The sequence below is a fragment of the Monodon monoceros genome, unplaced genomic scaffold (assembly GCF_005190385.1).
Source record: "Monodon monoceros isolate NGI ecotype Baffin Bay Population unplaced genomic scaffold, NGI_Narwhal_1 Super_Scaffold_13, whole genome shotgun sequence".
Taxonomy (NCBI): domain Eukaryota; kingdom Metazoa; phylum Chordata; class Mammalia; order Artiodactyla; family Monodontidae; genus Monodon; species Monodon monoceros.
This window is the reverse complement of record NW_021703769.1, coordinates 1,486,420-1,511,717: the sequence shown is the minus strand read 5'-3', so window position 1 is coordinate 1,511,717 and position 25,298 is coordinate 1,486,420. Positions and strand designations below refer to the sequence as shown.

General features: G+C 63.3%; 2 protein-coding genes across 2 annotated transcripts in view; one reads left to right on the top strand and one right to left on the bottom strand.

The window, feature by feature from the left end:
- The first annotated feature begins 5,760 nt into the window (after positions 1-5,760).
- ADRM1 (adhesion regulating molecule 1) lies at positions 5,761-11,868 on the top strand. Its single transcript, XM_029220173.1, has 10 exons — positions 5,761-5,861; positions 6,622-6,835; positions 7,543-7,659; positions 8,968-9,091; positions 9,633-9,719; positions 10,387-10,468; positions 10,694-10,926; positions 11,016-11,173; positions 11,323-11,425; positions 11,636-11,868. The coding sequence occupies exons 2-10, from the start codon at positions 6,623-6,625 to the stop codon at positions 11,740-11,742; spliced, it is 1,224 nt and encodes a 407-aa protein (XP_029076006.1). The 5' UTR covers positions 5,761-5,861; position 6,622; the 3' UTR covers positions 11,743-11,868.
- A 228-nt stretch (positions 11,869-12,096) lies between these two features.
- The window catches only part of LAMA5 (laminin subunit alpha 5), a 52,721-nt gene continuing 39,519 nt past the window's right edge, over positions 12,097-25,298 (bottom strand). Inside the window, exons 42-80 of the mRNA XM_029220172.1 lie at positions 24,698-24,811; positions 24,372-24,499; positions 24,061-24,141; positions 23,744-23,958; positions 23,207-23,307; positions 22,793-22,973; positions 22,555-22,704; positions 22,021-22,172; positions 21,835-21,945; positions 21,531-21,642; positions 20,902-21,072; positions 20,530-20,726; positions 20,243-20,359; positions 19,975-20,129; positions 19,570-19,711; positions 19,367-19,469; positions 18,641-18,751; positions 17,648-17,827; positions 17,401-17,549; positions 17,151-17,321; positions 16,915-17,051; positions 16,676-16,829; positions 16,379-16,512; positions 16,142-16,304; positions 15,948-16,070; positions 15,700-15,848; positions 15,477-15,609; positions 15,257-15,403; positions 15,022-15,152; positions 14,760-14,930; positions 14,544-14,673; positions 14,319-14,464; positions 14,046-14,238; positions 13,795-13,959; positions 13,525-13,687; positions 13,268-13,401; positions 13,101-13,194; positions 12,810-12,929; positions 12,097-12,650 (exon numbers count right to left, since the gene is read on the bottom strand). Of these exons, the coding sequence (XP_029076005.1) occupies positions 12,520-12,650; positions 12,810-12,929; positions 13,101-13,194; positions 13,268-13,401; positions 13,525-13,687; positions 13,795-13,959; positions 14,046-14,238; positions 14,319-14,464; positions 14,544-14,673; positions 14,760-14,930; positions 15,022-15,152; positions 15,257-15,403; positions 15,477-15,609; positions 15,700-15,848; positions 15,948-16,070; positions 16,142-16,304; positions 16,379-16,512; positions 16,676-16,829; positions 16,915-17,051; positions 17,151-17,321; positions 17,401-17,549; positions 17,648-17,827; positions 18,641-18,751; positions 19,367-19,469; positions 19,570-19,711; positions 19,975-20,129; positions 20,243-20,359; positions 20,530-20,726; positions 20,902-21,072; positions 21,531-21,642; positions 21,835-21,945; positions 22,021-22,172; positions 22,555-22,704; positions 22,793-22,973; positions 23,207-23,307; positions 23,744-23,958; positions 24,061-24,141; positions 24,372-24,499; positions 24,698-24,811 (5,559 nt within the window). The 3' untranslated portion in view covers positions 12,097-12,519. The remainder of the gene's footprint in view (positions 12,651-12,809; positions 12,930-13,100; positions 13,195-13,267; positions 13,402-13,524; positions 13,688-13,794; positions 13,960-14,045; positions 14,239-14,318; positions 14,465-14,543; positions 14,674-14,759; positions 14,931-15,021; positions 15,153-15,256; positions 15,404-15,476; positions 15,610-15,699; positions 15,849-15,947; positions 16,071-16,141; positions 16,305-16,378; positions 16,513-16,675; positions 16,830-16,914; positions 17,052-17,150; positions 17,322-17,400; positions 17,550-17,647; positions 17,828-18,640; positions 18,752-19,366; positions 19,470-19,569; positions 19,712-19,974; positions 20,130-20,242; positions 20,360-20,529; positions 20,727-20,901; positions 21,073-21,530; positions 21,643-21,834; positions 21,946-22,020; positions 22,173-22,554; positions 22,705-22,792; positions 22,974-23,206; positions 23,308-23,743; positions 23,959-24,060; positions 24,142-24,371; positions 24,500-24,697; positions 24,812-25,298) is intronic.

Below are 25,298 nucleotides of genomic sequence, written 5' to 3'. Positions count from 1 at the left end.
GCCACTAGTGCCAATGAGCGTGGAGCTGTCCAGCTGGAGGCGTTGCCATCTGCTTGCTGGGTCCTCGTCAGGACCTGAGGCCAGGAAATCAGAACAGGACGAGAGAAGGGCCGGGCATCTCCCGCGAGCCAGCCAGCCCTCCGGGTCGCCCCAGCAAGAAGCTTCCTCTCAGGACACCTGCTCCTGGGAAAAGGTGCTGCCCGCGGAGCTGGGGATTTACAGGCTTGGCAAGTCTCACGCATCCACCAAGAACAATGAAATGAAGACATCGTTTAAAATGCTAATAAGCTTCCAAAAATCGGAAGCGAGAATAGCCCTCCTCCTGTCTACCCTTGCGCGCTAGAAGGGGAGGGTACTGCTCAGTGAAGCCTCGCGTCCTGTGTGGAGCTATCGGCCCTGCAGGAGAGTTCAGTCAATAGACAGTTCCTACTGGTCCTGGCTTCATCTTCCAAAGGATCTTCCTATGTCCAAAGTGGGTGCGAAGATTGGGGTCCCCTGACAAAAGGGCCTGTCACCAGACCTGCAGGACATCAAGTGGTGTTTCCCTCGGTACGCGTCATCTTTGGGCCTATCTCGTACGTTCTCAGTGTCGGTTTCTTCGCAAAGTGAAAATGCCATTTTGGTATTTCTCGGTACGAGTTTCCTGGACCTTCAGCCCTCAACAGGATGCACTGCTCCATTCCGTCTTTGTGAACCAACCACCCTGGGCCAAACGTCTGGTGAAGGGCTACTTGGTCTCTGCAGAGGGTGACAACGCGCAGACAGGCGCCTTCCTCCATTGTCCCACGAACACTGTTCATCCTATCCGTGCAGCACGAAAACGTCAGGCGAGAAAACACGTAGTGAAACGGATTTATTGTTATAATTTTATAATACATAATAACTGTCAGTATTCTTCTATATAAACAGAATCGACCATTCTCAGATTTTTGGGGAGGCCTGGACAGATCTGTGGAGATAAATGTTAAACCCTAGCCCTGAATAGAGATTCTTTGCAAATGGGTGGTAGTTGACATTTGTTTTGTACTGAACAATTTTTCGCTGTCTGCTGCTCTGGCTCCTCTGGCGAGGACTGCAAAGCAGCTGTGGACGTGTCCTTGAGACCAGGCGTCAGACCTTTGGCCTGTGTGTTCTGTAGGGTGGCCCAGTTAACGGATTGTTTCAGAAAACTGCTTGCTACAGCGAAGAGGGGGCTCAGGGGCACATGAGGTGGATGAAGGGGTCTGGGTTCTCTGGGCAGCGAGGAGCTCTGATGGACTCTCTTCCCTCCTGGGGGTTGGAGCCTGTTGCTGGAAGCAACGGAATGCCCAGAACACAGTGTTCACTTGACTCAGAGGTCCCTGTGCCCGACCTGCTGCCCTAGGTGCCCAGCAGCTGTGCGCTTCCCAGGAGGGTGAGCTGAGAGGAGGTGGTGATCCCAGTAGCCACGGTGGCTCCTGGCAGAGGGACAGACTGTCCACACGACTTTAATGTCCTGGGAATGCCCAGGTGCATAGATGTGGGGCTCCACCATGGCCATGGTGTCTGACTGTGGGGACCACAGGGCATCAGCCCTGCCAGAGCCCGGGCCTGGTGTCCTGGGTGCTTAATCTCCACAATTACCATCCAGTCTGACCCATCGAGGAGGAAGGGGAGGCGCAGGAAGGTGGGCTTGCCTGAGGTTTCAGAGCAGGTAAGTAGAGGACATGGAATTCAAACCCTGACATACAGTGAAACTCACCCTTGTGTGCAGTTGACAGATTCACACCATCTTGTAACCATCAACGCAATCAACATGTATAGCTTAATGGCAAGGTTCAAGTGGGAAAGGACTGTTTTTCAACGAATGGTGTTGGGAAAACTGGATATTTACATGCCAAAGAACAGAATTGATCCTGACCTCACACCATATACAAAAATTAACTCAGAAGTGATCAGAGATCTAAACAACAAAACTCTCAGAAGAAAGTATAGAGCACAGAGTTCACAACTTTGGACTTGGGAATTATTTCTTGGATATAACACGAAAGGCACAGGCAACAAGAGAAAAAAAAACCAGACAAGTTGGACTTTATGAAAATTGAAGCACATTTTGTGCGTCAGACTCTAGCATCAGAGTAGAAAGGCAATGGGAGAGAATGTTTGCAAATCAAGCATCTGAGCGCAGGTTAATATCTAGAATACATAGAGAACTCCTAAAACTCAGTACCAACAAAAAAAGCCTGATTCAAAAATAGGCAAAGGACTTGCATAGACATTTTTCCAGAGGAGATACACCAATGGCCAATAAGCATGTGAAAACACACTCAGCACCGTTAATCATCAGAGAAATGAAAAAGCTACAACGGGGGCTTCCCTGGTGGCGCAGCGGTTGAGAGTCCGCCTGCCGACGCAGGCGACACGGGTTCGTGCCCCGGTCCCGGAAGGTCCCGCGTGCCGCGGAGCGGCTGGGCCCGTGAGCCATGGCCGCTGAGCCTGCGCGTCCGGAGCCTGTGCTCCGCAACGGGAGAGGCCACAACAGTGAGAGGCCTGCGTACCGCAAAAAAAAAAAAAAAAAAGCTACAACGAGATACCACCTCATACCCATTAGGATGGCTAGTGTTAAAAACAAAAAACCCCCAAAAATCCAGAAAACAAGAAGTTTTGGCAAGGATGTAGAGAAACAGGAACCCTTGTGCACTGTTGGTAGGAATAAAATGATACGGCCACTGTGGCAAACAGTATGGCGGTTCCTCAAAAAATTAATAATAGAATTACCATATGATCCAGCAATTCCATTTCTGAGTATTTGCCCCCCAAAATTGAAAGTAGGGCCTTGAAGCAATATTGGTTCAGTCATGTTCATAGCAGCATTATTCACAATAGCTGAATCGTGGAAACAACCCAGGCATCCACGCACTGATGAATGGATAAGCAAAATGGGGGGGAGACGTACATACAGCGGAAGTTTATTCAGTCTTGAAAGGAAATTCTGACATGTGCTACAGCACAGATAAAACTCGAGGATATTATGCTAAGTGAAAAAAGCTAGTCACAAAAAGACAAGTACTGCCCAATTTCATATACAGGAGGTACTGAGGGTAGTCCGATTCATAGGGACAGAAGGTAGAATGGTGCTGGGGTCGGGGACAGAGGGGGTGGGGAGTCAGTGGTAATGCAGACAGTTTCAGTTTTACAAAACGAGAAGTCTGAAGATGGATGGTGGTGATGGCTTCACAGCATTACGAATGCATTTACTGCCACTGAACTGTACCTTTAAAAATGATTAGGATGGTAAATTTTCTGTTATGTGTTATTTTACCACAATAAAAACAAATTGGAAAAAAAAATCAGTGGTCGCCAGGGGTTACGGAAGAGGGAGGGAAGGACAAGGCAAAGCACAGAGGATTTTCAGGGTAGGGAAGATGCTCCGTATGATGCTATAATGGACACATGTCACTAAGCATTTGTCTGACCCGTGGATTCAAGACAAAGCATGAACCCTGATGTAAACTCTGGACCCTTGGGGACATGATGTGTCCACGTAGGAGCATGGATTGTAGCAAACACACCGCTCTGGTGGGGATGCGGATGGCGGGATGTGGATGGTGAGGAAGCCTGTGGGGTTGTGTGGGAACGCTATACTTTCTGCTCAGTTTTGGTGTGAACCTAAAATTGCTCTGAAAAAGAAAACCTATTGTTAAACAAAGAAAAAGAAAACAACGACAAAAGCACCTGCCAAACTGTTTTCTCAAGTGGCCGTGTGCCATTTTGTATTTCCAACGCCAAAGACTCCACAGCACTTAGTATTGTCAATTTTCTTTTTTTTTTAGCCATTCTAATAGGTGTGTTTTAATTTGCGTTTTCCTTATGAATAATGCCATCCACCACCCTTTCCTGCATGTCAGGCCACCTGTACACCCTCCTTATGAGACGTTTGGGCGTGTCCTTGCCAGCTTCCTTGTTGCCACCCCTGTGCCCACAGTCGCTGCACCCCCTGCCTTTCACCTGAGGGAGGCACTGAGGCTCAGGGAGACGGGCTGGGTTCACAGAGCCCACGCTGGGGTGGGCGCTCGGACTGGCCTCCACGATGCCCGTCTACCTGTAGCTTGTTTCCTTACTGTAGATTTTTCATGGAAACTAGTGAAAGTGTATAAAGCTTTGTTTTTTGAGCCCTCCCAGGGCACAGGCTTCCTTGGCTCGGGGAGAGGAAATGTGCATTTGGGGCCCCTCTGAGGTCACTGCCCGGATGGGAAGCACCATCTCCAGGTTCTGGAAGGTTGGCTTCCCTGTGGCCTCTGGGGGAAGCTTTTTAACTTTTCAAGACTTTGGACAAGTAACACCTGCCTGCTGGCCCCTTCTCAGGGGAGCCAGATTGGTTTTCTTACTGTTTTCTTGCCTGGTTTCACAAGGCCCAGGACGGTATTGCTGCGGGGGTGGTGACCGTGGTGACAGGTCACAGAATTGCTTCACGTTCGCCGTTCCCACCGCTTCGGTCTCTGGAATCCTCTAGTTTCTCAAAAATGATCAAGAACCCCACAGAGCTTTTGTGTTATGTGAGTTTTATCTATGGATATTTACCACACTATACATTTTAAAATAAATATTAACTAATTTAAAAATAACAAACGCATTTTCTTACACAAATAATATTTTTAAATGAAAAACAGCTCGATTTTCTGTAACAAAAAAAATTAGTGAATCTTCAGATCACAAAAGAATGGATACAGAACTTGTGGTATTCCATCCATCAGAATATTATACAGGAGTTAAAATGGATGGGTTAGAGCTACATGTGTCAACATGAATAAAAAAAACAATGTTGCATAAAAGAATACTTTTCACTTTTATACCTTTCATAAAAAGCCTAAAAACAAATTTTACGTACACACACATTGATAGTAAATCAAGCACGCCTGGAGCAGGGAGTCACATGTTACTGTCAGTGTGGGGCTGGGAGGGCACATTGCTCCCGGTGTGTGCGTTCTGCTCTGCAGAAATGTGCAGAGGTGTAAATGATGGGGAAAACAAAAGCAGTGGGAAGGCAGTGCCTACATTTATCTAGTCCAGGTTTGTGGAGGGCAGCTGCCTTCACTCTGTTCTGACTGCACACATCGGACAGGGAATGAGCGGGCAGCCGCGACGCTGCTGTTATAGGTGGGTCTGGGGAGGATGGGGGGCAGTAATGTCATCACTACTGTGGGGGAGGGCTGGGGGACCCCCCAGGGCCCAGGGGACGACAGGGGGGCAGCCATGTCGTCACCGTTATAGGGGGTCTGGGGGATCCCCAGGGCCCGGGGAGGATGGGGGGGCAGTTACTGAGCGGGGTGTGGTGGCGCGGGGCCGGACCACTGCCTGAAGCCCGCGTTGTGCGCCGCACGCGCCCCCACGAGACCACCGCTCGTCCGGAGGGCGCTGGGCCCACGCGCCAGCGTCCGGGGCTGCAGTCGGTCACCTTCCCCCCGGGACGCGAACCTGAGAGACCCCGCCCCGCTCCCCGCAGGTGCCCCCGCTCGGCCAGCCCCGCGGTCCGGGGGTCCCGGGTCCAATGCCCGCCGCTCGGCCCGCGCCCGCCTCGCCGTTCCCGGCGCCGCCGCCAGGGGCCGCCGCCGCGCCCCTATGACACAGCAACAATAGAGGCCGCTCTGGCCCGCACGCTGCCGGCCCGCGCTTCCGCCGGAAGAGAGCCGCCGGCACGGGGGCGGGTCTGGCGGCGCAATGGGCGGCCTCCCTCTCCAATCGCCCGCGGGCCAGCGCCCGTCCCTCACCTGACGGGGCCCAATCGGCGGCGAGAGCGGTAGGCGGGGCGGGGCAAGCGAGGGCTTCCGGCGGGGCCCGGCAGGCGCCGAGGAGGAAGAGCGAGCCCTGACGGCGACTCTCTGCCGAGTCTCGGCGCGGCCCAGGTGCGGGGTCGTCGGGGGCGGGGACGGTTACGGAGGCGGCCAGGGGCGGGGCCTGCGCCTTCGGCGGCCCCCGGGCGGGCGCCGGGTCGGCCGGGGCTGGAGAGGCTGGGGGCCGGGTCGGGGGCCGAGCGCGGGCCGGGGTTCTCGGGGCCTGCCTCTCGGGCAGCTCGGCCGCCGCCCCGGGCCTGCCGCGGCCGTAGCCGAGGGCGTCGGGCGGTGGGGCCTGCGGGTGGGAGCGGGTCGGCCGGCCGCGGGCCTGCGTTTCCCCAGGTGCTCGTGTTTTGTCTCCGAAGGGAGCGAGCCGGCCGCGCTGCAGTTTACTGGCGGTGTGTCCGATGGAAACTAGGTTTAGGCCCAAGTGTGGTCTCCCATTCAGTGTGGTAGCGGTGTGCCTGCCCAGATCGAGGTTTAAAATCTTTCGGAGCCGCCGGTTAAAGGACAGTTTATTTAAAAAGTACGGAAGGTGGTGTTGGCGAGGGTCTCCCGCTGTGATGGGGTCTAGATGCAGAGGTAGATTTCGTTGTTTGAGAACCACGAGAAGCTGGGGACCTGGCTCCACGGGCTCAGGTACCGTGGGGTCGGTCCACCCCACGAGGAGTTCGGCAGCAGCTGTGGGGCGGCTGAGGCCTGTCCCCTTGCCCCCAGCAGGGGACAGCCTGGGCTTCAGAGAGAGGCCCTTTCCCTCTGCCCGTTCCCGTTCCCGCGTAGCATCTGGAGGGCTACGGTAGTGACCGGCTCTGCATGCTGGTCCCTCTTTCAGGATGACGACTTCAGGCGCTCTGTTTCCAAGCCTGGTGCCAGGCTCCCGTGGGTCCTCCAACAAGTATTTGGTGGAGTTTCGGGCCGGAAAAATGTCATTGAAAGGAACTACTGTCACCCCAGATAAACGGAAAGGGCTTGTGTACATTCAGCAGACGGATGACTCCCTCATTCACTTTTGCTGGAAAGACAGGACATCGGGGAACGTGGAAGACGTAAGTGTCTGGGAGCCTGAACCTCATCCTAAGGACTCCCGTCCAGTCGTCAGGACAGCGTGGTTTTTACAGGAGGGCACCATGCTTTGGGCACCGAGCAGCTGTTTCCCAGTTTGGCGTGTGTTGGTGGGATGCGTGGATCCATTAGTTCAGTGCCCTCGTCAGCTGTTTGCTTCTGCCTGTGGGGCTTCCTAGCCTCAGTGATTATCTAGATTTCTCCCATCTGTGTGTGTATGTTTAAAACTGAAGATTGGCGAAACCATGTAAAAATCCTGACCTTTATCACAGCCCTCCAGAAAGCTTTCTCTAGCAGTCACCTTATTTAGTGTTCTTTGTTCTTCAGACTAAATCGTTTTTCGTAGGTTCGAGAGCAGGTCAGAGTTGACTTTTTAATTCATCTTGGAATGTTGCTCCCAAAACGTCTCTGTTAGAAATCCTTCAGGAGCCGGAAGCCCTCCTTCCCTGTTCAGCACCGAGCCCCTCTCCTGGCCCTCATGACCTTCGTGCGGTGCCTCAGACCCTCGTTTGTCTGCCCTGCAGAGACCCTGCTGGTGACGGGCTTGGCGACTTGTTGGCGTCTGTGTCCCGTGTCCTCTCCCCCGACCCGCACTCACTTAGGCACAGGGTCCAGCCTGTTTTCCTGGAGGTTCTGGGGCTCGGCAGTGCTGTTTTCGTGGAGCTGACTCTGCTCGTGTGCTGCTCTCTAGGACTTGATCATCTTCCCCGACGACTGCGAGTTCAAGCGCGTGCCGCAGTGCCCCAGCGGGAGGGTCTACGTGCTCAAGTTCAAGGCGGGGTCCAAACGCCTCTTCTTCTGGATGCAGGTGTGTAGGTGTCGCACAGTTAGGCTAGAAGCTTCTTCACCGGGTGGTCGAACTCGCCTTCACAGACCAGCCGGTGCTGACCATGCTGCCATGGAACCCGAGGATTCCAGTGTGTCGCCTTGTTGGGGGCGGCATTGGGGACAGGCTCCGCCAGAGTCCAGACACTTGTAGCTGGGCTTTGGGTGCCCTTTCGAGGATGGAATTTCCTGGCTGACCGACAGGAGTGATTTCCAGGCTGGGTCCTGTCTCTGCTTGTGGTTTGCTCGTCTCCCAGGGGCCCCCCCACCCAGGGTCATGAGCAGCCTGGACCAAAAGCAGGGGTGAGCCTGTGTGGTGTCCCTTGTCCTGCCTCTTCTCCCGTGGTGTGCTCTGTGAGTCTCTGGGTGGCAGTGCACCAGGCCGTCCTCGTACCCACTGGAAGTGGACTTGCTCGTGCAGTGGGTATGCACCTGCGTTTGTAGTTTTGACAGAGGTTGTACTGCTGCCCTCCCCCCGGCACCTTCTAGAACAGGGCAGGAAAGGTTTTCCTCTGTGGGCTGGATGGTCTGTGTTGCACCTGCTGAAGTAGTGTGACAGTGGCCGTGGACGGGAAGTAAATGGATGGGCGCAGCCACGTTCCAGTAAAACTTTATTTGCAAACACAGACGGGGTCGTGGTTTGCCAGTCGCTGGTGTAGAGCTTGTTTCTCCACAGTTTCGCCAAGAAAAGTTGTCAGACTCACACCAGCCACTGCATTTTCTGCTCCCCTCTGCTCTGAGGTTAGGGCTATGTCTTGTGTGCCTCCCCCTGGCCCCCACCCCATGACCTTGCAGGCCCACTGCGCACACACTCGGTGACTCTTGGATAAATGAGTCACGGGTGCTTTGTCTCACAGTTCTGGGGGTGCCCACAGGGTGGTGCTGCCTGATGCCCCCCTGCCCACACCCAAGTGCTCAGAGTCAGTGCCCAGCTAACCCTGGAGGGCCATGGGCTGGTCAGTGGACAGTGGTGCGGTAGCAGGGTTATTTCACGGCAGTACACGTGTTGAAGGATTTGCGGTTTTAGACCGTCGCGGAAACAACCGCGTCTGGAGGGTCAGGGCGTTGCCCTGTGCTGAGCGCTCCTAGTGCTTTAGCCTCCCCGCCTGTAAAATGGGTGTTCGCACAGCCCCAGCGGGCACATCGGGCTGCTGTCCCCGTGCGCCCCGCCGGGGCCTCTCCTTGCTGTGACCGCGGACAGGTGGCACCTCTCCAGGCCTCAGGTCCCTTGTCAGAATGGTTGTTGATGGGTGGCTGCTCAGCTGCGCCTGCTGCCGTGTCCTCCCCGCAGGAGCCCAAGACGGACCAGGACGAGGAGCACTGCCGGAAGGTCAACGAGTATCTGAACAACCCGCCGATGCCCGGAGCCCTGGGGGCGAGTGGAAGCGCAGGCCACGAGCTCTCTGCGCTGGGCGGTAATGGTCACCTTCCCGGATGTGCGGTGAGGTCAGAGTAGCTTTCCGCCAACGTGGATCCCTGGTGGTGCGGGCCGGTGGGTTTTTTTTTTGTTTTTTTTTTTTTTTTGCGGTACGCGGGCCTCTCACTGCCGTGGCCTCTCCCGTTGCGGAGCACAGGCTCCGGACGCACAGGCTCAGCGGCCATGGCTCATGGGCCCAACCGCTCTGCGGCACGTGGGATCTTCCCGGAACCGGGGCACGAACCCACGTCCCCTGCATCGGCAGGCGGACTCTCAACCACTGCGCCACCAGGGAAGCCCCGGGCCAGTGGTTTTTAATGGAAGTAGAGGTGTCCAGGTTAGAAGCTCCTCTTGGCAGTTCCCCCTCGGTGCTCCCATCTCCACGTGGTGAAGCGGTGTACGAGCCCTACTGCGCTGGCTCGTGTCGGGAGACACTCGCCACACACTTCGGGGCAGCCGAGGTGGGGGCCGGCCCTGGACCGTGGCAGCGGGCGTGCGCACAGCTGGAGGCCCGGGCCTGAGCGCCTCCTGTCTTGCAGGTGAGGGCGGCCTGCAGAGCCTGCTGGGGAACATGAGCCACAGCCAGCTCATGCAGCTCATCGGCCCCGCCGGCCTCGGAGGACTGGGTGAGGGGCCGCGGGCCTGCGGGAGCCTTGCTTTGAACGCCTTGCAGCTTCTCATTGCCTCTGAGCGACACCTGTGAATGTTCTGTGCCCTGGCCTCCCTGGGGAGGGGGCTGGTTTGCCTTAGGGTTTGACCTGCGAGCTGGGTGGGCAAGGCCTTCCAGGGCCCCCAGGGAGGACCCAGTTCCATACTTCGGGGGAGCATGGCTGGCTGAGGCGCCGGGCCTGAGAACGCGTGCTCGGGGCCCCTGGTCTCCTGGGTTGGCCTGCCTGCTGCCAGCTCCTGTCAGGCTCGTGTTTCTGGGACACTTTGGAAACGCTGGTTACTTGTACGGGATTTGAACTCCATGTTACCTTGAACCCAGGTGCATTAGTAGGGTCATGGGATGGAGAAGTGGTCTGATTTAGCAGACTCAGCTGCTAGGACACACCTGAGTAGTCACTGCTCCTGGGCCCCCCGCGGGCCTGCTGTGGTCACCACCTTCCCCTGCTCGGCCACTGGCTTTAGTGCAGGGCCTTTCTGCTCCTGGGGGGGGGGGGGGGGGGGGGCCCCCCCCCCGGGGGGGGGGTGGGGGGGGGGTGGGGTGGCCGGGGGGGGGGGGGGGGGGGGGGGGGGGCGGGCCCTCCAGCAGGATGTGATGTGTGAGCTGCGTCTCCTTGCTACTGGTAGGTGGCCTGGGGGCGCTGACGGGGCCGGGCCTGGCCAGCCTACTGGGGAGCGGAGGGCCTCCAGCGAGCAGCTCTTCCCCCAGGTGAGCCTCACGCCGCGCATCTGGCGTGGCCGAGTGTCCCCTCCTCCACGGGGGCCGGATGTAGGAGGTGCCGAAGGACAAAATAGGTATCTGGGGAGGGTCCGTCCCTTTTCGTGGTTCAGGCTCTCCTGGGGCCCTGGCAGCACGAGGACTGGGGCAGGACCGACGCGTTGTGGCGCCTTGGTGGGCGCGTAGCCGCTGCAGCGCTGGCCTCGCTCTTCCCAGCTCCCGGAGCCCGTCGGCAGCGGTCACCCCGTCCTCCACCGCCCCTTCCACGCGCACCACCCCAGCCCCCTCCGCTCCAGCAGCTGCCTCGGTGAGCAGCCCGAGCCCCGCGCCCAGTCCAGGCAACGGAGCCAGCACGGCAGCCAGCCCGACCCAGCCCATCCAGCTGAGCGACCTTCAGAGCATTCTAGCCACTATGAACGTGCCGGCCGGACCAGGAGGCGGCCAGCAAGGTAACACGTGCTCCTCGGCCCCAGGCTGGGGGGTGAAGGTGCCCGCTGCCCCCTGCCCGCCCACTGATGGCCACCTGCTTGTGCCCCAGTGGACCTGGCCAGCGTGCTGACGCCCGAGATCATGGCCCCCATCCTTGCCAACGCGGATGTCCAGGAGCGCCTGCTGCCCTACCTGCCATCTGGGGAGTCGCTGCCGCAGACCGCGGAGGAGATCCAGAACACGCTGACCTCGCCCCAGTTCCAGCAGGTAGGCACGTGGCCCGGGTGCCCTGCTGTGTGCTCACAGTGGGGGGCACTGCCCACTGCAGCACAGCCCCCCCACAGTGCTGAGCACCCCTGCCCCTGTGGCTCCCCCAGTTCTCTGCATGGACTCAGGCGCCTGGCTCTTCCCTGCAGGCCCTGGGCATGTTCAGCGCGGCCTTGGCCTCGGGGCAGCTGGGGCCCCTCATGTGCCAGTTTGGGCTGCCTGCAGAGGCCGTGGAGGCCGCCAACAAGGGCGGTAAGTACTTGCCCCTCCGCCTCAGTCGAGGCAGAGGTGGTTTTCTCCTCGCAATTGAAAGAAAAGGCCTCCCCTGTTTGTTTGTGGAGCACGGGGCTGGCTTGTCCCCATGGCCCTGGCCTCCACCTGATTTTCACCTCCCAGCCCCCTGGTCAGCAGGGCCAAGCCAGGGCCTAGAAAGGTCACCTCGTGCTTTTAAATTGGTTTTAGATGTGGAAGCATTTGCCAAAGCCATGCAGAGCAGTGCCAGCCCCGAGCAGCAGGAGGGCGGCGGGCAGGACAGGAAGGACGAGGAGGAGGACATGAGCTTGGACTGAGTCGCCTGCTGTCTGTCAGAGGGCTGGCCGCCCGGCCGTGCGGCCTCAGCGGGGGCGTGTGAGCGCGCCCCTCCCACCTCTGTCCCAACTTGCTCATCAATAAAAGTCTTCTCTTTTATCTGCCAACTCTGGTTTGCGTGCCCGGGGTGGGTCGTGACGGCCCCCGTCCGTCCCCCTGTCATCAGCCCGCCGGGAGCTGGTGCGGGAAAAGTCCCTCCAGGTCCCGCTTCTGACTGACTCTGAGGGACGGGCATGCTGGGGGAGGGGCTCCGCACGTGAGCGCTCTGCTCGCCTCGGATCTCCAGACCCGCTGGACTGCTTTTCTTTTTCTTCATTTAAAGTTGACACTCGGTTACACAGAAGTGACTTTTAATTTTTGTTTCAAGAAGCAGGGATGAATGACTTACAGAGCTCCCATTAAAAACTGGTGGAAGGGAAATTTCATAATTAAACTGAAAGATAAAAAGTATAAAACCCCCATTTTGCAGTGTTTTACCCTTTCCCTTAGAAAGTCAGACATAACTTAAACCATTCCCAGAAATAAGAATCATCACCCGGAGAATCTGGAGTCTCCACGAACAAACATACACAAACCATCTAAAAAAATCGGCCGAGGGCGGTGTTGTCAGCAGGTTGTGTGGAGGGGCTGGGCGTTCCAGGGTGGGGAAGGGCCCTGCCCGATGGGGCGGCCTGCCTCGGGGCTCTGGGCCTGGGGGCTCTGAAGACCCTCTCCTGGCTGCTGGAGCTGGTGGCTGGGGTCCCAGAGGGGCAGCTGTGCTACGTGGCTGGGCAGCCGCTGGCCCCCACTGCCCCCTGCACGCCCGCAGCACGAGGCCAGGAGACCAGGGCCTGGTTCACCACCAGATTCCGCATGCAGCCGCGGTAGGTTGGAGGCCGCGTCCAGGGTTCTGGGGGTGGGGGAGGGAGGAAGACGGGTTGGAGCAGAGGCCGGCATCCCACCAGGCTCCGGTCTCCCCGCCGGGGTGGAAAGCAGGGTGACCCCAGTGCCTGGTCCCCAGGGACAGCCTTCCTCCCTCCCCCTGCCCCCAGGCCGAGGCCACACTCACCAGGCAGGCCCCCGAGGTACAGCGGCACTGGGGCATCAGCCGGGGCGGCCGGCGCGGGGCCCAGGGTGTGGTTGCTCTGCAGGTCCACCTCCAGCCGGAGCCTGTTCCCGCCTTTGGTCACTGCCGGGCACAGGAGTTCCTTGTGGCCGGGCTGGGGCGCCCCTCACCAGCCAGCCACAGGACCAGGAGCCCTTTGCCCCTTTGCTCCGGCTTTTGAGTCCCTGCCCGCCCCCCGCCCCAGGGGTCTACAGCTGCCCCCAGCGGGGGTGGGGTCAGGAGGGCCCAGCTCACCCGCTAGGCGGTGCCACTGCCCATCACACAGTGCCTCGGGGAGCGTCACCAGTGTGGAGAACTCGCCTGAACCGTCATCTGCCCGCAGCAGGACCTGGGGCGGCAGCGGGTCAGGAGGGCCCTACCAACCCAGATCTTGCCCTGAGGCTGCGGCCCAACCTGCTTACCTGCCTCCCCAGCACCCGCAGCTCCAGGTAGGGGGGTGCTGGGCCCCGACCCAAGTGGAAGACGAGGCCGGTGGCTGTCTGGGGCCGCACCTCCAGCTCCAGGCCCAGGTCAGGCAGTGTGGCCCCCAGGGTGTCTGCAGGGAGGGGCCGTGAGAGGAGGAAGGCCTCGGCCCCAGGCCCCCCCGCCCTGTTCTGGGCGTCACTCCCACCCCAGCCCAGGCACGTAGGGGACTGGGGGACGCCAGCAGGGGACAGACCTAGAGTGATGGCTCCCCCGCTGCCTGCAAAGAACAGGCCCTTCTCCAGGGGACCGGAGAAGCAGGGTGTGGCCCCCACCACCCGGGTGGGAGCCCCCAGGAGTTGGCCGTCCAACCTCAGTCTCTTCACACAACCACTGAACCCGGAGCGGCTGATGGCCACCTGTGTGGGCACAGAGGGGTGAGCTGGGTCAGGTGCCTGGGGTGCCGAGGAGGGCGGAGAGCGTCCAGCGGGGCACGGGTGGGAGGCTGGGGCGAGGCGGCTCTCACCGGGAGCTGTGGGCTGTGGCCGCCAGCAGGGAGGCCCCCCACAAAGAGAGTGTGTGGCCGGGGGCCTTCCTCCCCCTGGTGCCGCCGGCCCGGCCTCTCCCGGCTCTGGGCCCAGACCCCGTCCGTCACCAGCTGGATCCGAGTCTTCTCCCAACGCACGGACACCTGGGAGTGGGAAGGCACGTCAGGATGGGAGCCCGCGGGGCCAGTGCCCCGCCCCGCCCCTGCATCCCCTCTCCCCAGCCCCTCACTGTGTGCCACCGGCCAGTCCGTGAACGCTGGCGGCTCTGGACTCGGAGCTGGGGCCCAGGGCCTTCCGTCTGAGCGACAAAGCGTCCGTGGCTCAGGAAGAGGACTAGGGAAGGGCTGCTGGCCGTCAGGGGGGCAGCGAAGAGCAAGAGCCCTCGGGGGGCGTGCGGGCGGATGAGCATGGAGAGCTGCGACCTGGAAGCCAGGCGGGGGCGTCAGCCGAGTCTGCCCCTACCCCGGCAGCCCCCTCTCCCCACCGCCGGCCCTGGCCTTACCAGTCACTGGTGGGGGGCGGGACGTGTGCAAACTCCAGGTGACTGGAGAGGGGACCCCCAAACTGGTAGGCGTCTCGTATGGCCCTGCGGGGCCAGGGTGGTGAGCAGGAAGTGTCCTGGGCGGGCTGCCGGCTGCGGCGGGAGGCCTGGGGGGTCGGATGGGGATGAGGGAATGCAGGAATGCATGGAGGCCACCTTCTGCCTACCCCAGCCCCATGTCCCCACCTTCGTGGCCCGCAGTCCTCGCGGGCTCTGATCTGGCGCCTGGGTGCGAGGGGCCGGGACGCAGCCTGAGCTCACGTTGATACCCTCCAGGTTCTGCTGCAGGTCAAACACGCGCTGCGGCCCCAGGAGCCTGCGGAGGGCAGGGGGTACGTGCGGGTCGGTGCTGGGCCGGGCCGGTGGGTCGTCACCAGCCCTCCCGGGGCCCGCTCAGCTCACCGCAGCACGAAAACGTTGCTTATGCAGCCACTGAAGTTACGGAGGGCGTCAGACTTGGGCAAGCCCCCCAGGAAGAGCTGACTCGACCCCTCAGGCTGGGGCTGGGGCCGGGGCCTTGGCTCCCGGTGGGGCCTCATCTCCTGAAGCTGGTCGTCCACATAGAGCCAGACCCTGGCAAGGAGAGCAGTGTTTCCCCCGCCCTGCCCCCGACCCCGGCTCTACTGCGCCCCCTCCCTGGGGAGGCCAGGTAAGCCTGACTCACCCCGTGGCGTTGCTGTAGAAAGTGACATAATGGGGGGCCCCGTCGGCAAAGCCTCGTCGCGTTTTCACCTCGGTCCTTGCAAGCCGGAGGGTCACGTGGCCCTGCTGCAGGGACACCTCGCATGGCCCGGTCTGGGGACAGTGGCTGGGTCAGCTGGCCAGGCCGGGGGCCCAGACTCCCTCCCTTGGGCCACCAGCCCCGCCCTGCTGCCCCAGAGGTGGCAGGGCGGACGCACCGGGGACTCTCGGTGGAAGAGCAGAGCGCTGTCCTGGCTGCTGCGGAAGCCGAAGCCGGAGTAGACGTTGCCCGTGAGGGGCACGGCGTTGCTGGGGAGCGCCAGGCGCAGATAGCCGTGGCCGTGGAAAGTCATGGCCCGTCCCACCTGTGGGCAGGGTGACCGTAAGGGCCCACGGCGGCCGGCGAGGGTGCGCAACTGGGGGAGGGAGGGGGCTCACCAGCAGGTCAGCGGTGCAGCCGGAGCTGATGCCCGTCGTGTTCAGCCTCTTCAGATCCACGTACTTGCCCAGAGCTTTGATGCCCTTGATGCAGCCGCGCACCGAGCCTCCGGAGGGGAAGAGCCGCCGCAGGCTGCGGGGAGGGTCCGCGGGATGAGCGTCAGGGGTGGCCTCTCCCAGGCCCTGCCCACCACGCCCGCCCCACCCCAGGGCCAGTGCTCACCTCGGGGGCAGCTGGCTGGGTGGCACGCCCCCCAGGTAGTAGGCGTCAGCCAGCTCCAGCGTGCTGTCCTGCTCCACGCTAAATACCGTGGTCCTCTCCACGCGCACCAGCACGCGCTTCCGGCTGCCCCCCAGCAAGAACACCTGGATCTGGGAAGCGCCAGCACGGGGTGGGGTGGTACCTTCAGGGCGAGAGCTGCGACCCCCCTGCCCCTCCCCACGCCGGGCCCTCCCCGAGCCCAGCCCTACCGCCTTGCTGGTCGTGGTCAGAGGCGGCGGGCGCTGCAGCGGGTCGGCCTCCTTCAGGCCCATGCCGAAGTCGTAGAGGAACACGAGGCTGCCTTCCCGCACGGCCAGGCACAGGAACTGGTCCTGGGGGGGAGGGGAGGGTCAGCGTGGGCCGGGCGGGCTGGTGGGCCGGGCCGTGGGGACGGCGGACGTGCCTGGTGCCGCAGGAAGAAGAGGATCCCACTGTAGGACACAAGCCGCAGCTCCTGCTCGAAGCGTTTGGTGTTGCTCAGCTGGCTCTCCACACTGATGCGGGCGAAGCCAGAGCCGTCCAGGTAGGAACCGTCCGTGAGCCACGGGTCCCCGGTCGACTTGGAGCTGCGGGTCAGAGGGGGCAGGGTCAGCCGAGGGCGGGCCGAGCCGCGGTGAGGGGGGGGTCAGGCCGCACGTACCGCGCACAAGGCTTATCCACGGCTGTGTCCAGCCGGAAGGTCTTCTCGAAGTTGTAGAGACTGACCACCTCTTCGTTCAGCGTGTCCAGCTCGATGCAGCCCCGGTAGCCGGGAAAGCGCAGGGGTTCGGGGGGCTGTGGGCACAGCACATGGTCAGGGAGCCTCCCCGCCGAGGACAGACCCAAGGGGAGGAACTCGGGCTACAGCGCGACGGACCGAAGCCAGACCCTGAGCAGGACTTCCTGGGACAGGGGTGCAGGGTGGGGTGGCCGCGCACCCAGGCTGCACGGGGCTCACCGTGAAGTTGCCAGGGTAGCCTCCCACGTAGAAGACAAAGTCATCCGGCTGCACACTGAGCAGCCCTTCGGCCCCAGGGGCCACCGTATCACCCTTGGTCTCTTGGACCATCTGATTCTCCACTGTGACAGACATATGGCCAAACTGGAGCGTCCTGAGGGCAGAAGTAAGAGAGGGAGGCGTGGCCACGCGGTCACGCTGGCGGTGGGGGGGAGCACCGTGAGGGCCGGGCCTCCCACCTGTCAATGCTGACGGCTGCGAACTCTTCCCCGATGTCCTCGTCGATGCTGAGGGCCGTGGGGCCTGCCCCCCCGAGGCGGTACACCCAGTGCACCTTCTGGCCACGCAGAGCCACACCCATGTAGTCGCCGGTGGCCTGTGGCGGCAGGAGACTCAGCGGGACAGGGACCCGGCGTGGGCCACCCGCTCCGGCCTGGCACCCGGCTCCACCCAGCCCACCGAGCCCGCCCACTACCTGGCGGCTGCCCATGTACAGCACAAACTGGTCCCCGGCGACCTGGCCGGGCAGCGGCTCTGGGCTCTGCAGGTAGAACTTGAGGGCCGTGTAAGAGGCGAGGCTGGCGAGGTCCCGAGGGGTGCGCAGCTGCACCCCTGAGCTACCGTTGAACTTCATGGGCACCTTGACCTGAGTGGGGGCACAGAGCCCATGAGCGTCTGCCTCCTGGTCTCCCAGACGCCCACCTGACCCTGGCACTCGCACCCACCTTATCAGCAGCACCCCGGGCCTGGGCAATGAGCTCCCGCACGCGGCCGATGCTGGCCGACAGGGCCAGGCTGGCGTTGTGCGTCCCACGGTTCTGCAGGAGGCTCAGCTTGGCCAGCAGCTGCGGCAGTGTCTTCTCCAGGGTGGACACTGCGGCGGGGGGAGGGGATGTGGGGAGGCAGCCCTGAGCCCCTGGCCTCCCCACCCCGGCCCGCCCTCTTGTCAGGGCGCTGTGCGCCAGGGCCCACCTGAGCGGCCTGCGTCGAGCACCACCCGGCCCAGGTCCTGGCTCTGCAGGCCCTTGTACTGGCCCTGCCACCGCTCCACGTTTTTCTGCATGTCTTGAAGCCGGGACTGCACGCGGGCGGCCGTGTCCTGGGCTTCGGTGACCACGGCCTTGGCATGGGCTATCTTCTTGCTTGTCTCGTCTGTGGCAGGCAGTGTGCAGGCTCAGCGGGGGGCAAGTGAGGACCATCGGGGGGCCTCATCCCCATCTGGGGAGACCACTATAGACCCCCATGCCAAGACCAGCAACAGGGATGTCACCCTCGCCCCCGATCTCGTGAGAGCCTCAGGGCGGTGGAAACGCACCCTCCGTCCTCTCCCAGACGGCTCCTCCTGTGCCAGCCTCTCTCGCCACAGCTGGGTCACCCCGTGTTGGCTCAGCCCCGCCTCCCCACGGCCCCCCCCCTACCCCCGCCAACACCATCTCTCCTGAGCACACCGTCCCCCCGGAGTCCCCGCGGCCCCAACCCAGGCTTGTGGGGAAGGTCGACTCGAGTCGGCAGGGATCCCTCCTCTGCCCTGAGCCCTCCCGGCCCCCCAGCCCCCGAGCCCTCGGCTCCAGCCACGCTGGCCTCTGCTGCTGCCTCCACCTCCCCCCTCCCCACCTCCCCCAGATGCCCCAAGTCCCTGCCGCACACTCCCGCCTGCCCCGCGCCACCTCTCTCCGCGCTCTCCCTGCCCCTTCCAGTTTTCACTTGCTGCCCGGGGCTACGTTCGTTGGGCATCTGTCTCCGACCAGAAGCAGATCCCCAGGGCTGGGGAGGGTCCCCAGGGTTGGAGCTGCCCACACAGGGGTCCCCCTCAGCTGCCCCGGCCACCGCTCCCGACGGCACAAGTGTGAACATGTCCCCCATCAGAGCCTACTGGACAGACTGGCTGATGTCCATCCAGACAGGTGTCTCTTCAGCTCTGGGGACAAGCAGTGAGGGCGGGGGCAGGAAGGAGACCCACCCTACCTGTGTCCATAGCCAGCATGGCCTGCACCTCCCGGAGTCGGGCCGCCAGCTGTTCCTTCCTGGCCCGGGCATCGCGGAGCCGGGTCCCGGTGCCCTGGAGGGTGGCCCACGCTGCGGGGCAGGCAGCCTCAGTCCCGAGGAGCCCCCGCCCCCAGGGTACAGATGCAGCCCAGTTCAGTCCTCCCTCCTGACCAGGGAGGATTAAGGCTCACACGCACACGGTCAGATGGAGACATCTGGACACGAGGGCCCTCGGCTCAGGGGGTGGCACTGGTGCCCAAGTCTTGGGGCAGCCTCCTGGGCCCACAGCCAAGGGAATTATTCCCATTTTACAGGTGAAACAATGGAGGCTCAGAAAAGCTGAGCCGTTGCTTGTGGCCACCAGTGCCCTGAGGTGCTAGCAGCAGAGGGTGCACCCCACTGCCCGCTCCCCACCCGCTCCTCCTCGACGGCCTGGCATGCACACGGCCCTCAGCCAGGACATCAGGGAAACCATCAGCCGGGCCCCACGTCCCCTTCCCCAGGCCCTTCCACGTCCTGGGGGCCTGTCACGAGGCCAGGGTGGGTGGTGGGCCTTCGCAGAGCTCCCAGGGACGCACTTGCCGAGCAGTGGGGAAAATTCCCACAGAGGGCAGCCGCGACCCTGGTTCACACGGTGACGACCCACGTGGCCGGAAGGTGAGGGTCCCCACGGAGCCCGGACGCCCAGCTGGACCCGGCACTCACCGAGGCCCAGCCTCCGCTGCTCCCCAAGGACGGCCTCCTCCAGGGCACTGCTGTCCGCCAGCAGCTCCCGGGCTCGGGACGCCAGGCCCCGCTGCACGACTACCTGTAGACACGGAGAAACAGGATGCAGTTCACACCTGCCCAGCGGAGCTGCAAGGGAACAGAGGCTCCCGCCGGGGCTGTGGGGGGCGTCAGGGCCTCACCGCCCATATACGGCTCGCCTGCTGCTGTGCCTGGCCGGCGGCACCCTCGGCGGCCCGCACGGCTTGCAGAATGCTGCTGTAGGCGTTGGCGGCCTCGACGGCCCGCTGGATGAAGCGGTCCTGGTTGACTCCCTGGATGATGCTGTGAGGGGAAGCGGGGAGGATCCCAGGGTGCGGGTGGGGGCTCCGCCCACCTCATGGGCCTCCGCCTGCCTGGCGGCTCTAGACTCCCGGCCTTGCACCGCCCTGTGTGCCTGTCCTGCTTCTTCCTGCCACCCTGGGCCCAGACTTCTGCCCGGCCCCTGCAGGGACACCAGCCTCTCCTTCTAAGAGCCCTCCCAGACCAGCTAGGCCACCTCCAGGCCCTGGCTGCACGCCCCCGGGCACCCTTTTTGGGCCCAGTACCTGGAAAGGTTGAGCGCCAGCTGGTCCAGCTGCCAGGCGTGGGCCTCGGCGGCCTCCACCAGGTCCACCTTGCTGCTCGCCGGGGAGAAGGCCCGCATCTTCTCGAGCAGGGGCGTCTGGGCCCCGTCCAGGCTGGCAGCAAGGTGCTCGTACTCCTGGGGGTGGGTGGCCTTAGGTGGGACCCTCGTCCCCATCCCCTACTCACCCCCACCTGATCTGCCCCCGCCCAGCGTGCAGCCCTTTGGGACGGGGGGCGGGGGGTGCTCACCTCCTTGGCCTGGTCCATGCCGCGCAGAAGCTCAGTGAGCCGGACCAGGGTGTCTCTGGCGGCCTGCAGAGTGGCCCCCAGAGTGGCGTTGTCCCGGAACAGCTCCTGTTCCCGTTGCTGGAGACGATGGGGAGTGAGGAGGACATGACAGAACAAGGATGAGGCAGGAAAATAAAGGGGTGGGGTGACAGGATAGCGGACGATGAGTATGAGAGTGAGCGGGGGGGGGGGGGGGGGGGGGGGGGGGGGGGGGGGGGGGGGGGGGGGCCGCGGGGCAGGCTCCCTACCAGGGCTTCCTCCAGCCGCTCCTGGTTGTGGCTGTTGAGCTCCTCCGCCTCCCGTGTAGTGCCCACCGCCCTGTTCAGGGCTTCCCGCAGGTCCATGAGTCCGGCCTCATGCTGGGCCAGCTGGTCTCGGATGCGTGCTACCAGCGCCTGGTTCCTCTCCCAGCGCCTGGTCAGCTGCTCCTGCACATGGGCCAGCACTGGCCAAGGCCCAGTGCAGGAACGGTCACTTGGGCAGTGACTCCTGGTGCCTGCCAGTCCCCGTCCACCCTCCCAAGCTGACGGGATGCCACTCCAGGCTGACCTCAGCCCCAGAGCCCCCAGCCGGGTCCTCACCCCTCCCGTCTCTGCCCTGCTGGGGCTGACGCCACTCACGTCTCTGGGCCTCCCCCAGCTCAGCTTCAGCGGCGGCTCGCGGAACCCCCAAGTCACGGGCCCGCATCTCCCAGAGCAGCCGTTCCACCTCGGCCAGTGTCCGGCGCAGCTGCTCACCCGATAGGGCTGAGGCGTTGGCTGGTGACAGGCGGTCCGTCTGGGACTCGAGCTCTGTGTGGGTTTGGGGAACGGGCTGTCAGGGCCCAGGGCTGGCCTGCTGCCCGGGCACACCTCTGCCACTAGCTTCCGAGCCAGAAACGCCCAGCCAAGCATCTTCAGATAACCCCCGTGTAACCCGGCGTGCCTTGGACGGCCCCCAGAGCTCCTGGCTCCAGGCCGCGACTTGCAGGTCTGCCCGGCCCTCTCGCCCACACCCCCTCACCTCCCAGGGCCCCTCCCCCGCCAGTATCCCCACCACTGCCATCTGCTCAGCCCGTGGGCGGGGGCACTGGCCCGTCTTGTGGGGCCCGCGTGCCCCCACCTCCCAGCCCGGACCCAACTGTTTCCGCGGCCGAGGCCCATCTCCCTGTCTAAACATCCAAACGTGCCGGTTCTTCAAGGCCGAGCCCCCTGGAGGCACGCCCCCTGCCCTGACTCTCCCCGCCCTGCCCAGGTGGGCCAGCCCCTACCGCTCAGGGCGCGGTCCACAGCCCGGACGGCTGCCAGCAGCGTCTGTGCCCGGCCCAGCGTGGCCTCGGTGCTGTCCAGAAGCTGGCCGGCCTGGGCTCGGGCCCCTGTGGCCTGTGGATGAAGTACCCATCAGGCCTCGAGCCTGAGCTGCGGGTCAGGGGTGACGCTGGATGGTTTGGGGCCCGGGGAGAGAGGCCTCTTGGGGAGGAGTCTGCTGAGAGGAAGCGGTCCCGGGGAAGGGCTTTCCTGGAGGAGGAGCATTCCAGGGGGTGGGTTTTGGGGCAGGGCTCCCCAAGCGCCTGCCTGGCCGTCCAGCTGCTGCACGTCCTGCCCGAGGCTTGAGGTCTGTCGTTCCAGTGCCTCCAGCTGCTGTGCAGTCTCATGACGGGGGCCAGGGGGTTTCCGGAGCTGGCTCTGCGGGGAGGGGCAGGTGAGAGCCTGCGACCTGGGAATGGGAGGCTGGGGGGGCCGGGCCGGGCCGGGCAGTACCTGTAGGTCGGCGATGGAGGCGTTCAGCCTGTGCAGCCGGGCCCAGACCACGGAGCTGGCATTGACGCCACGCAGCTGCTCCCGGATGGCGGGGAGGAGAGCGCCAGCCCGCTCCAGGTCGTCCAGGAGCAACACCACACAGTGGTCACACACTGCGGGCAGGGGGCAGGTGGGCGTGGGGTGAGGGGTGGGCCTGAGGCCACCAGAGAGTCATAGGGTCGGCGAGCTAGAAGCGGGTCACTAGGGGTCACGGAGATGGAACGGGGTACTGAGCTAGGCTGAGGGTTACGAGGTTAGTGGGTGTCAGAGGTCAGCGTGGGGGTCTCAGGGTCAACAGGAGGACAGCCGTGGGGTCTCTCAGAAAACTGACAAGGAGCGCTGGGACCAGAGAACTGATCTGGAGGTGGAGGTGAACATCGGGGTCACCAAGTCAGCATGGCACTGGGACCAGCACCATCCCAGATGGAGTTGGGAGGGGCGGGGGAGCCGGGTGTGGCCAGGCGGCTGGGGGCAGTGGGGAGGGCAGGGACACACCTTCGCAGTGCACGCCGTGGCCCCCAGGCCCTCCTGGCATGGGCACCTGGTGCTGGTGGCTGCAGGTGTCACAGCGCTCCCCACTGAGCCCCTGGGGGCACGTGCAGCGGCCCGTGTGGACGTCACAGTGGCCGCCCTGGCACTGGCAGCCTGGGGTGGGAGGGGTGGGGTGAGTGGCCGGCTGAGGGCCCTGGGGTACTCCTCACTGCCCCGAGGTGTCCCGCCGGCCAGCACTCACGCCTGCAGCCCTGCTCAGGGAGCCCCCAGTGGCCGGGGGCACACTCGCGGCACTGGAGACCCCCAGTCCCTGGCCGGCAGTGGCACTGCCCACTCTGGGGGTGGCACTCGGAGCCCTCGGCAGCTGGTCCACAGGCGCATGGGCGGCAGCCCCCGCAGCCCTCAAAGCCGAAGTGTCCTTCCTGGGGGCACAAACTGCAGTCAGGGCTCTGCCCAGCTCTTAAGACCCAGCTTCCTTCAGCCCTGAGAGCCTACACCTCCAGCCATGACGTCCTGCCCCTACACCCATACCCCATCCCTCTGGCCCCGAGCCCCGCCCCTACACCAAGGCCCCGCCCCACAGCCACAAAACCCCACCCCCACACCAAGGCCCCACCCACAAAATCAAGGCCCCGCCCCACCCTGGCAGCTCTACCTGACAGTGGTCGCACCGCTGACCAGTCACACCCGCTTTGCACAGGCAATGCCCACTATGGGGGTCACAGGCCTCCGTCCCACACGGGGAGCAGTCACACCCTGCAGAAGGGTGGCTGTGACAGTAGCCCTGACCCCCACCCCAGCCTCTTCCCTCCCACCCTGGGAAGCCCTTACTGGGCACCTACTCCACATGCATCTCCATCCTGCCCCAAGTGAAACCCCCAGGCCCTCACTTTTCATCACCTCCCTGCTCCACCTAGGTCCAAACCATGCAGCTGCCTGCTCACCGGCCCATTGTGCCCCCCTACCCTGCAGCCTGGGCTCAGCCAGAGGACCCGTCAGAGCCCTCGTGGGGTGCCCTCCCTCAGGAGAGGCCAGAGTCCCCAAATGACCCTTGGCCTGGCCGTGGGGTCGCCTGACCGTGAGTCCTGGGGGCCTGGTCGGGTCCACCCTGTCCACGCTGGTCCCGGCCCGGGACACAGCCTGCTCCGGGTGGGACACCCAGAGGCCCTTTAGCCCCGCCCTCCCTGCCTACGGGTGCAGTTGCCGGGCAGCAGGGCGTTGCCGTAGAAGCCGGGGGCGCAGCTCTCGCAGCGGGGCCCGGTGGTGTGGCGCAGGCAGCCGCGGCAGGCGCCCGTCAGGGGGTCGCAGTCGCTGAAGAGCATGTTGGGGTCGCCGTTGCCGCTGCAGTCGCAGGGCTGGCACGAGCTGCCCAGCACCAGGGGGTTCCCAAAGAAGCCGGGTGCGCACCTGGCGGGGCGGGATCATGGCTGATGCTGGCAGGCAACGCAGCGTCCCCGGGGCCACGCACGCAGACCCCGCCCCAGTCAGACACCCGCCTGCCCAGCTCACCGCTCGCAGGAGGCCCCAGCATAGCCGGGTTTGCAGAGACACTGGGCACGGCCACCTCGCAGGATGCAGCCCGTGGCGAAGCTGCAGAGACGGAGGTGGTCGTTACACCCCAGCACGCTCCAGGTGAGCACCAGGTAAGCGGGGGAGGGGGGAGGTCCCCACTTCATGGGCCCACCCCGGATGCCCCGGCCTCCACAGAGGGCAGTGCTGACCCCACCAGGTAGGGGTGGTGGTATTCCATTCCGGGTCTTTAAGGACTTTGGCCCACCGGTCAATGGTCGGGGCCCTGGAGGGGCTGTGGCCCAGCTTACTTGTTGGAAGGCACAGCCAGAGGGCAAGGGCAGCTGATGCAGGGGGCCGCAGGGTCCTCAGGTCCGCTGCGCACGAAGCCGGCCTGGCAGCGCTCGCAGTGGTCGCCCTCGGTGTCGTGCTGGCAGCCCTGGGGCAGACGGGACACATCAGCACCGACCGCGGAGGCCTCGCTTCCCGCCAGCTCCCCCACCCCCACCCTGCAGGACTCCGCCCACTGCCAGCAGGTGCCCTGCCCGGGGCCCCTCCCCTCCCCCAGACCTCAGCGTACCCGTAACTACTGACCAAAGGCCCCCTGGTCTTCCCTACCCTGTGGGGCCCCACTCACCACGCAGATACCCGAGCCAGGGAGGCAGCGGTCTGAGTGGCCATGGCACTGACAGGGGATGCAGCGACCCAAAAAGAGACCTTTGACGTCCCGGTAGTAGCCAGGGGCGCATTCCTGGGGGCGGGTGGGCATCAACAGTCAGGAAAGGAGGTGGGGCCAGCCTGGAGTGGGGGCAGCCGGGGACCCCGCTCCTGAGCCTGACCGACCGCTGAAGGCACAGTCACCGCCCACAAAGCCAGGCAGATGCCGCGGGCTCAGGGGACCACCTCCTGTTCTCCTCCAAACACCTCTTCCAGGCGGGCGGAGGGAGGGGAGGGGGTTCAGTGGACGCTGTCTGGGTAAACCGTGGGCGTGGGACGGACCGGGCACTGAACAGATAAAGGCCAGCTGTGTGCACGGGGGGCCGGGCAGGGGGCAGGTGACAGCGGATTAACAGATGGATGAGCAAGTGGCCGGCTCAGCCTGTGGTGGGAAGGTCAGCTGCCGGGAGCGTGATACCCAGCTGGTAGGAGGAGGGGTGGAGTGAGATGCAGACGGAGGCCAGGCGTGGACGCTCGGGGGAGGGTGGACGTGCGCGCACGGGTCAGGGCGACCGGTCGGC

What these genes read in the sequence shown, in the direction of transcription:
- ADRM1 (XM_029220173.1), top strand. Translation starts at nt 6,623, where the DNA reads ATGACGACTTCAGGCGCTCTGTTTCCAAGCCTGGTGCCAGGCTCCCGT. An exon ending in CGAGCTCTCTGCGCTGGGCG is followed by an intron (nt 9,092 to 9,632) that starts GTAATGGTCACC and finishes CCTGTCTTGCAG; the next exon opens with GTGAGGGCGGCCTGCAGAGC. An exon ending in CGCCGGCCTCGGAGGACTGG is followed by an intron (nt 9,720 to 10,386) that starts GTGAGGGGCCGC and finishes TGCTACTGGTAG; the next exon opens with GTGGCCTGGGGGCGCTGACG.